General features: G+C 38.9%; 1 protein-coding gene across 1 annotated transcript; it reads left to right on the top strand.

The window, feature by feature from the left end:
- Positions 1-1266: 1266 nt before the first annotated feature.
- On the top strand, positions 1267-8278 carry hsd17b3 (hydroxysteroid (17-beta) dehydrogenase 3). Its single transcript, XM_054611797.1, has 11 exons — positions 1267-1426; positions 5801-5847; positions 6076-6151; positions 6283-6387; positions 6487-6554; positions 6911-6955; positions 7298-7332; positions 7446-7527; positions 7603-7668; positions 7769-7918; positions 8135-8278. The coding sequence occupies exons 1-11, from the start codon at positions 1276-1278 to the stop codon at positions 8276-8278; spliced, it is 969 nt and encodes a 322-aa protein (XP_054467772.1). The 5' UTR covers positions 1267-1275.
- The last annotated feature ends 3176 nt before the right edge of the window (positions 8279-11454 follow it).

Below are 11454 nucleotides of genomic sequence, written 5' to 3'. Positions count from 1 at the left end.
TCGTCATGAATGAACAGAGTCAGCTGCTGTTGTGTGCTGCAGAGAAACATCATCGTTACTCCCTCTCACAAGTCCTGCAAGGTATCTCATCTTGCATAACTTGATTAGCCAGAAGCTCTGTTTTCTTCACCAACCACACATTTACTTTGGCTCTCCACAAATTATTTCCAGTTTACCACACATAGTCTTCCATACAAACATATGTTAACTCGTTAGTCTCACTACTGATACTGATTACGTAAGTACAATCAAATGTGGGGTTTTTTTGCATACAAGATATGCTGTATCATGAGTGTGTGTTTAATCTGACCTCAAAGGTAAGTCTTATCAGTATTGATGCATGTATAGCCATTTATATGGACAAAGTCACTCTGTTCTGTAGGGGCAAGGAGTGTCAACTAAGTAAGTAGATTGAAATAGACAAACAGAGAAACTATACAGTTCACAAGTGGAAAACTGTCTGCTCAATTTTCAGTACTTCTATAATTCAATCTTTCAAATTATTTTGATGGCAAATGTTTTTGTTTGTATAAAATTGGACAATTCAGTTTAAACCACTTAATTTTGAATTTTTCACACCCTGCATATAGGAGCTTTAACGTGTTTGGGGCATTTACCACACTCATCAACATATCCTCATACAACGATTTGTATGACATCTTACAAATGTCATTTGAAGAGTTGTAATTACAAAGGGCAACAACTTTGTGTATTTCCACAGAACCAAAGTACAAGTACAGCAGGCAGGCAAATATTCAGCTACAGAGCTCAATGTCAGGCAGGTACAAGTCAGGAGATCAACTTTGAAGATAAGACTAGCTATAGTCATGAACTGCTTTAAAGTGATTAAAATACACAAGCTGTGCAGGAATGTCAAATTGCAAATGTCCCCGCTGCGGGACTAATAAAGGATTATCTTATCTTATCTTATGTCAGAGTGCTAGTTGACTTTCAGGACACTTGTTGTGACTTCTGATGGAAAAAAGTCCAAAATCTGGCATTCGACTCAAAAACTATATCAGTTCTATCACAACTCCCAATGCAAAATTTTCCATCAGTTTTGATGAGAAGGTACATGTACAATTTATGTGTGTATTAGCCGACTAAGAGGTAGAGTTAAAGGCTTTTGGTGTTTAGAGGGGTTTCTTAAAATGGGAGTGTCCTATGGCAGGGTTTTCTCTCCTTCCTGCTTTATTTTCACTGCATCACTGAACTCAATAGGCTTTCTAGGAGCAGATACAAACACAGAGTTTGTTATTGGTTTACCGGACAAGCATGGACTTAATTGAATTGTTTTTCATCGCTCTTGGTGCTGCAGTCATTGTCTACTACGGAGTGAGACTGCTGCTTTTCAGTAGGATGCTTTTTCCAAAAAGGTGGTTCCCACTGTCAACATCTTTTTTCACCTCTATGGGAGAGTGGGCTGGTGAGTTGTATGTGCATGTGTTTGTTTGTGTTTGTGTGTGTGTGTGTGTGTGTGTGTGTGTGTGTGTGTGTGTGTGTGTGTGTGTGTGTGTGTGTGTGTGTGTGTGTGTGTGTGTGTGTGTGTGTGTGTGTGTGTGTGTGAGCATGTACTGTAATGTATAATGTAATGTCAGACCTACAGTATAGGCCATATTGTGGATAATAAATGCTAGGAATTAGTTGGATGGGACAAATAGCATCAGGAATATTTGTATGTCAGTCACAGCCATAAACAACTATTTCAGTTTGTGACAAGACATTACATTTGTGTATACTGGTTCAATCATCATTGTGGAATAAGTACATCACTAGGTGTGCAAGCTCTATGTCAGAATGTGCCTGTGCATGCAAAAAGGTATTTGGCTGGGAAACTGTAAAAACTTGTTAGGACTTTCACTGTTACACAATATGCACACCTGCATAATGATTTAATCTAAAATTGCAAGTTCTGTCTTCCCCTTAGAAACCATGTGAGCATACCTGTGGACCAGCTGCTTGCAGCTGTTTGCAAAAAAAAAAAGATCTCATCAATGTTATTCATCTCCAAAACATATTGCTGCTCAAATGACATTTATTTTGAGTTTCTCTGCACAGTACACACTGCCAAAGTGTTTATAGCTGAATAATAGTAATTGTATGACGGGGGAGGCAAACTGGTGTCCCTGGTGTCAAGACCAAGAAAAACAATCACATTACACAATGCTGACGGTAGTATAAGCTGCCCTGTCCTTCCTAGATCATTTTTTGACAGAGGGGATTAAGGATGATAAAGACAACGCTACTACTTTCTTCAGCTGGTGCAGGGAATCAAACTAAGCATCCTATTAACTTGAGGGCAGTGTAAGTGCATTTTAATTACACCAACAGATTCCTCTGCAGGTCCCAGAGCAGTCTTATCGAATTACAATATTTTCTTTGGCATCTCCTGAAGAGGTTATTCAGGCTCCCACAGTCCGAAAAGAAAGCTATTAAAAAAGAAAGTAGAACACTGGGCTGTTCTTTACTTTCTTTCTAAAGCCCACTCTCATTCCATTCCAGCACAGAAGAACCAGCCATGAGAACACTATGTCCTAGGCTGTATAAACCCTCTCCTTCTGTATTCATTTCTGCCTAGACAATCTAAAACTACATTTGAGTCTTTTAAATTTCAAGTGGCCTAAAATGTTTTGGTTGAAGTGAGGAGAACATATACATGACATGAATTGTAAACTATATGTATGCATGTGAGTGTGTCTTTGCCTTGAATAGTATGTGTATTTGAGTAAGATCTATGTTTATTTAAAAATAAATATATACTTGTAGTATTTATATTGATAAGTTATTAATATAGAATTCTTCAGTTTACAAAACACTTCAACTGACGTATTAACCACGGTCAGGGTTTTCACATTCTGTAACTGTTAGGAAATCAATCAATGAAATATCAATACATATACTTTCAGAGGTTTAACTTGAACTGCCCTTTTTTATATCCTGTAGACACAGTTGCCACTGCTTGAGTGACATTATCTATAAAGACGGGAGCAGTAGCGGACTCAGGATACTGAGCGGCAGGAGTGAAAAGAATACAAAGGCCACCAGACGCATTTGTTGGGGCAATAGTGTCCAGAAAGTTTTCCAGCAAGTAGGGCAGGCTTATATTGCACTGCATCACGTTTTCTCCATTTAAGGCCATTAGTGCACTCCATCTCTCTTTATCATGTTTTGTCTACAATTGGGGTATCCAACAGGGCGCTTTTGCTTTGTTTTTTTCAACCATGGGGGCGATTCTTTTAATCACCCCTGTGAAGCACCATACATTATAATAAGGAACAAGGAAAACAGTGTTCTTGCACAATGTGGATTCAAAGCATTCAGATAAACATGACACTGAGAAACTGTTTTCAATAGTGACCTCATGTCTCGTCACACTTTCTCTGATCCATTTGCTGCCCTCAGAGTAGAATCTAAGCACTCTAATACTTTATTGGAGACTATGGTGAAACAAGGACAGAAAATGTGTACCACATTAGAAGAAAAAAAACAATGACATAAACAAAATAAAATGAGGCGTACAGTATCTTTAGTTTTTATTTGAGAAGACTTTGGGATAGTTAACATTGTTCTGTTGATTAGCCAATATGAACTGAGTGGTTGTATCTGTACCGTATTTTCCGCACTATAAGGCGCACTTAAAAGCCTTTCATTTTCTCAAAAAACGACAGTGCGCTTTATAATCCGGAGCGCCTTATATATGGATTAATTCTGGTTGTGCTTACTGACCTCGAAGCGATTTTGTGTGGTACACGGCGCTTTGTCAAAATGTTTTAGTACGACTTTGGTAAACTACAAAGCCGCACCACTTGCAGCATTACGGCTACCGTAGTCAGGAGCGTCGCGGAGTAATACATACTGTGCTTCACCATAATATTACAGTGTGCGTGTATAAGGACCCCAAAATGGCTCCTGTCAATAGACACGCTTACGACGCGGACTTCACACTCAAGGCTGTCAGTCACGCAGTAGAACATGGATATAGAGCAGCTGCGAGAGAATTCAACATTAATGAATCAATGGTACGGAAGTGGAGGAAGTTTGACTGACTGACTGTTTTGTTTCGCTTAATGCGCCTTATAGTCCGGTGCGCCTTATATATGAAAAAAGATCGAAAATAGACCATTCATTGACAGTGCGCCTTATAATCCAGTGCGCCCTATAGTGCGGAAAATACGGTATATCTTTCTCTTTGAAGAAATGCCTCCAGAGACCATTGCAGTTTGCGGAACTCATTTGCATATAATAAAATGCCTGGTTGATGTCCGTATGCAGACTATTGTTGTGTACTTGCTTATTCAATTCAGCCACTTTATCACTGAGCCATCCCAATATTACATAACCTGATTTTATACATTTATTTTGAATAACATTGAACTATGTCTGTGTAAGGAGCAGTTGATTGCTAATGAGTGTTTTCTAACCTAGTAAATGGTTTTGACCGGCAATGTAATGATATTAAATTTGCTCTGATTATTGTTAAAGCATAACTAGAAAAAATGTAAGCTATGGCTAGACACCAATGGCCTCAAAGGGGTCATAAAACCCATGTAAAACATGCGGCAATCAGTACGATGTAGTTGTATGGGACATACCATCTTGCCGAAAAACAAAGTCAAAGCCAAGCTGTCTGCCCGCTTAGCAGCGACTGACATTAGGAGAGGTACAGCAGTGTGTGTACTGGTAGTTACTGAAACAACAAGCTAACAGTGTCCAGGGAGTAGAGAGGATTCACTAGGGAGCATCCTCAAAGGCATCACCTCTCTGCTCTTTTTCCCCCTGCTCAAACACACACAATCTGCAAACTGCAAATTGTTTTCCCCCCACTCTAGGCGCAGAGTAGCAGATGGGGAGTATGAGATGCACTCAGCTGTGTCATCGCTATCGGGCCCTACCAACTTGGGGCTGGTTAAGCGTAGTAATGATGGAGGAGCCAGCAGGCAGTCAATGGCAGTATGAAAAAACGCAATTAAAGGTGTTTTGAGGAAGTGTGAGTCACAGTAACCACGAGAGGTCCTTGAGCTTGCAGCTTAATAAACTGGGCACCCAAAACATAATGTATGTTGCTGCAGCAGAATGCCAGATAAGCTAGGGACAGACACAAGGTGCACACCCACTCACTCACAGATGTACTGATCGCATGATCTGCCTGGAGGAGATAATAATAATAATAAAAATAGAGCTTTATCATCTGACTATGCTCTAAATTTGTAACAAACAAAGGACCGTGAACACATTTGTGAGGAGGATTCAGTTTATTCATCCAATTCCAGAAATTCGAAAGGAAAAGAGGTTAAATTAGCTGCTTTAATTAGAGCAGTTCCTAGATAGCCTCAGATCACTCATTTGGCCTTCTCCCATGATGACAACAGCTCAAAACAATGCATCCAATCCCATCCAAAGTCATCTTGGCTTAATTTATTCTCAAATTCCCGTCCTGAAATGATGATGCACATTACCTAATGTCTGAAAATGAGTGAGTGGAAAGAGTCTGTTATCTGTAACCAGGTCAGGAGAAAATGGGAGAGCAGCGGACGCTCAGAGACAAGCAGTTCCTGTTTGTTCTCAGCAAATTCTTTACCAGAACTGGGGGACATTCTGTATTAGTACAGTGTGTCAGAACAGGACTGGTTGGGTTTAGTGTAAACAAACACAAACACAATCCTGGGATTTGTGTGACGGCAGAGGGAGAGAGTTGGTATAGTGCAGCTCTGGTTCACAGCCTCTGGTGTTCAGAATGGAAACTGCAGGATAATCTGGTGGAATTAATGTTTTAACAATAACCCCTGCATCCCTGTTTCAGTGGTGACTGGTGCTTCAGAGGGAATAGGAAGAGCATACGCATTTGCAGTAAGTTATTGTTTTAATAGCACTGCTTGTGTTTGCATGTTTACATTTCTGTACTTGCAATTGAAGTATAGGACACCAAAGTCAAATGGAATTTCAAAGATATAAAATACTTGTGTAGCAGATTTTTGGGATTTATATTTTCAGACCATGTCAAAACTAACTGCTCATTTTTGTTAGCAACTTGTACATTTCTCTTACCATCCACCAATGCACTTCTGCTTCCCTCAGCTGGCTGAACAAGGAATGAACGTGGTCATCATGAGCAGAACCAAAGCAACATTGGACCAGGTGGCCAAGGAAATAGGTTAGGACTTACTTTTCCTTTACTTTTATTATGTCTGCTTTTGAAACTTGAATTACATTCACAAATGTGCTGATGTCATTTGTAATAAAATAAATATTATAATGCTGACCCCACATTTGTATTCTTCTTAGGCCATACTACAGGGCAGAGGGTGAAGGTGATAGTAACAGACTTCATGAAGGACGCCTTCAGTGAAATTGAGGTTCAGCTTCGGGGCCTCAACATCGGGGTTTTAGGTTGGACTTTATTTTATAATTCCTTGTAATATTTGAAACATTTATTGCTTCTTATTTTCCCCTATTTGAACCCAGATCTTATTTTATTTCCTATCCCAGTCAATAATGTAGGCATGCTGCCCAGCTTCATCCCCAGCAAATTCCTTGAGTGTGCGCAGCTGGACCAGGTCAGTGGTGTGTCAGTAGTTCTACATGCCGTGTTGAGTTTATGAGATGAGATGTTTACATTGAGTGATACTTACCAGCATGCATTGTGTGTATGTTTTTGCTCAAGAATATGAAACAAGTTAAATACATTTCCGCCCTCATAAAACATTAGGAAAGACAAAGTATTTTCTATATGACCTGCTTCCTTTTGTATCACTGACAAATTACTTTGAAAAACCTATCTCCTAACTTTAACATTTAAGAGATTTAAAGAGCCACATTTTCTTTAAATTTCAACTGTATATCCATTTCATAACATTTCTTTCTTCTTAACTATAAATACTGACATCTTTCACACGATTCTTTATGCTTTCAGACAATAACAAAGGTGATAAACTGCAACGTGAAAACTATGGCCAAGGTAGGCATGTGTATTCCTGTTACTTTTTCTTTTTTACCAACAAATGAGCTTTAGGTCAAATAAAAAAAAAGTTATTGCACACCTTAAAGTCTTAGTGACGAATGGGAAGATCAACATCACTTTATTAACAACATTTTGGTCCTCAGACCTTTTTCAAGCCAACAACATCAAATAGACAATAGTTTCGATAGTTTTTGTCTGAACATTGCCTGATGGAGGTCTGAGGACGTAATAAAGAGAGTACAAGTGATGGACAATGAGTGGGATTCTTTGTTTTCTTCCCACACAAATGAACTCTGTCAAACCTTTCTCAAATCTGATCTTATGTTCTTTGTTTTCCAGATGTGCAGAATAATCCTTCCGGGCATGGAGAACAGGTTTCCATGTTTTTTTCATTAGATGTAATGTGTAATGAGATCAAATTCTAACATGCTGATTAACATTGACTTTCTGGCTACAAATGTAAGATCATGTTTTTCTGCCCCTACAGGGGAAAAGGGGTGATTCTGAATATTTCGTCAGGAATTGCCTCTATTCCATTCCCCCTGTACACCCTGTATGCTGCATCTAAGGTAAGTACGGCATCGCCAGTACACCTCTAGTTTTCCCAAATCACACTGTATGAACACTCATGCTCTTTCCTTTAGGTGTTTGTGGAAAGATTTTCTCAAAGTCTCCAAGCCGAATACAATGATAAAGGGATCATTATACAGGTATGTTGATTGTGTTTGAGACTCCTCCCAAAGGTCTTTACTGTAAATCAAAGAAGTTGATTTTGTCGCAACTTTCTCATTATAATTCCCATGTTCTTAGGCAGTGGCTCCATTTGGGGTCTCCACTCGAATGGCAGATTACCAGACGACCAACATAGTGACTCTGTCACCAGAAGACTTTGTAAAAAGCTCCCTGCTGTACCTCAGAGCTGGAGACAAAACATACGGCAGTGTCTGTCACATAGTTCTGGTAAGACCATCTGATAATGCCAAATAACGCCAAGTAACGCGGAAAAAAACTGATTTGTCCCTGTGACTATATATACATATATATATATTCATATATATATATATATGTGTGTGTGTGTGTGTGTGTGTGTGTGTGTGTGTGTGTGTGTGTGTGTGTGTGTGTGTGTGTGTGTGTGTGTGTGTGTGTGTGTGTGTGTGTGTGTGTGTGTGCATACAGGGCTGGTTGCTGCAGTCTATTCCTCTCAAGATTCTCTATGCGGAGTCTATGCTACTCAGCCTTCAAGACTATGTCAAGAAGAAAGCACAGAAGGCATCCGTCTCACCATCAACTGCAACTTTAAAAAAGTGCAGAAATAGATAACTTGGAAAACAAATATTTCACACTGTTAATCAAACTATAATTATGAAACTGGTGTTAACGATCCTGCGTTTTGTATTTCTCATTTAAGTATTGTAGTGATTGTTGTAACCCATGAAAAAAAATAATTATTGTTATTATCAGGTACTGTACTATAGTACTTTTTGTTTGTATATTGGTTAGATTATGGGTACTAAGCCACCCCCAGGAGGAACTTTATTTTGTATTATTTCCTTCAGTTCTTGATGTTTGCAGGGACTGCTTTATCTTTGCTTTATTCCAAATACAATGTAATGTTCTATTCTGCCTCCCCCATCATGTATTCCAAAAAGGAAGGACAAAAAATTAGAAACACCTCCCACTGTTATGTATTCCATTGCAACACCAATTTTAACTAAGACCATAGCAAGACACATATAGTTGTTTTAAAACATTTCCGACAAAGTAAACAAAAGCTGAACACAATGAGTGACAGATCTGTCTTATTGAAATGTTGTGCGTTTGCCCAGTTCCTCATATTCATAAATCTTTTAGAGAAATATAAGTGATAATGAGTCCTCCACTCCCTCCACTGGCTTCCCATAAAACAACGCATCACTTTCAAAGTACTTCTGCTAGTATTCAAGGCCATAAGCTGTACCGGTCCAACCTACCTCCTGGACCTCCTCACCCCTCAATCCACATCCAAGACACTAAGGTCAGGAAACTCCAACATCCTTGCGGTTCCCCGGACAAAGCTGGCTACCATGGGAGATCGTGCCTTCTCTTCACTGGGGCCACGCCTGTGGAATAAGCTCCCGGAGAAGATCAGGGCCTTAGACTCCCTCACCGCTTTTAAATCAAATCTTAAAACTCACCTGTTCCTCTCTGCCTTCCCCTAAGGTCTTGATCATTTAGATTGCTTGTGTTTGGGTGGTTGTTCAGTTTTAATAGATATTCTTAGATTTCATTATGATTAAATTAATTAATTAATTTAAATTTTTATTTTTTGTTTGTTTTTAGTGTTTTATTATTATATTTGATTATTGTGATTGTTCTACCCTGTGCAGCACCTTGAGATTTCTTTGTATTTTAAAGTGTGCTATATAAATAAAATCCATTATTATTATTATTATTAATGAGTGTGGTGCTTTTCAGCAAACCTGAAGGAACTGACCTGTTCTAATCACCCCACACACACTATGCTGTAAGACGCACACACATACACACACACACATACACGCACACACACATACACCTGCAACTATCATTAGCATCCTCCTTTTCCCTCTGAAACATTTAATCAGATGAGTAAACCACCAGACAACTTTGCCGTGGTGTCAGCCACCATTCTAAAATATCCACAAAACCAGTTGTCGGACTGAAGAGAACAGATGAGCTGCTACCTGGTTCTTGAGAAATGAGAATACACCGGAGACGTGTGGTTTGATGGCCCGCTGCTTACAGGATGATGTACAGTGTTTAAAGCATGCACAAACATCTGTGCAGAGGCAGACACACACACACACACACACACACACACACACACACACAACCATGTGAATTAATATGTGCTACTGAGAAGTCTGACCTACAAGAGTCACTAATCATGGGGTGACCGCGCTGTTTAGACAGCTGTGATGAATGATCCTCCCCATGAGAGATAGCGCAGGGGAAAGGAAAAGTGTCTTGAGAAAGACAGAGAGGGGGGAGGTCAGAGCGACCCTGAGTTAGGATGATCCATGCCTGGCCTGTCTGTTTGTAAAAAGCAAAGAATAACTTGCGTTCACATGAGAATACTCTTTGTTTATACCATATGATGTTTATTGAGACACAGCACTTTTACTACAACAATACCTAAATAAGAATTACAATCAAGGAGTAAACTATCAAACCTCTTAAGGTCAAAGGCAATCAAAAGATTAATATATAAAAGCAAATCAATTGCAATGTTGTAGGTTGTAAAAAGTATTTTTGATTTGACTAGCAAAGGCCAACAGTAATTGAAATAGGGCTATAGTTAATTTGATTATATCCTCGCAGCACTGTTGCTATTGTTTGTGCATTCTGTTAGTACCATTAGCTGCTAGCTGCCAATTCAGCCATCATCATGCTGAGAGCAGTGAGGAGGCAATCCCTTGATTCAAAGATATGCTCTGAATTTGGAGTTTAGCAAAAATATAATCTTGGTTCACTCCATCTGACAGATCAGTAAACATATTGTGTATTATCTTCCAACTTCATGATGTTTACAATAAATAAAGTTTAAGTAAATTTCTGTCGGTTTGAATAATGTTTGATTGCACAACATGACATTGTGCTGACTTGCCTGCCAGCAGGACAGTGGGGTCGAGGTGAACTTTACTTTGCTAATTTTATATATAACCAATTCTTGACTCAAGTAGTGTCTGTAGATTAATATAGTGAAATGTTGTAATTTTAGTCTTTTTCAAAGTGGATACTCAGCTAACAAACTGTCTTCAGAAGGGCCAGTTAAGTTAAGTGTTACAACAGTTTAAAAAATTCTATCAGCAATTAATAACTTGCATTGCATCCGTGAATCAGAATTGTAACCGGCAGCCAGAGGAAGACTTGTGAGTTATCATTGGAAACATCAACATCTTACCAGAGTGGTTATGAAATAATATGGGAAAGTAGTTTACAAATAAGCAAACTTACAATAAAGACTGTGGACCTGGACTAAACAATGTGTGTGTCACTGAATCATATATAATGTTTGAGCCTGAACAACACACGGCACCCTTTAAACTTAAACCTTCATAATTGCTATATGAGATATTCTAAAAACAAGGTTTATGAGATATATTAAAATTAATTATTCATTTAAAACATGGTATTATAGGTGTAATGTGTTCACGGTGTAGTTCACTATGATAAATTACAGTGATCAGTAACATGCAATAGAGCCACTAGAGGGAACCAAATATAAAGGTTTCATAAGGGCTCCTTGTTACGTTCACACACACACACACACACACACACACACACACACACACACACACACACACACACACACACACACACACACACACACACACACACACAACCCTTATATAGATAAAAGGTCAGATTATCTCAGATTGATGCTATAAACCTGTTTCCTATCAAACTGTCAAACAGTCCCTGCTCTTTTTGTTGCTAAAGAGACTGACTGATCAAGCCTCACACATTGAATATAT

This window comes from Anoplopoma fimbria, chromosome 13 (genome assembly GCF_027596085.1).
Source record: "Anoplopoma fimbria isolate UVic2021 breed Golden Eagle Sablefish chromosome 13, Afim_UVic_2022, whole genome shotgun sequence".
NCBI classification, from domain to species: Eukaryota; Metazoa; Chordata; class Actinopteri; order Perciformes; family Anoplopomatidae; genus Anoplopoma; species Anoplopoma fimbria.
This window is presented reverse-complemented; position numbering and strand designations above follow the sequence as displayed.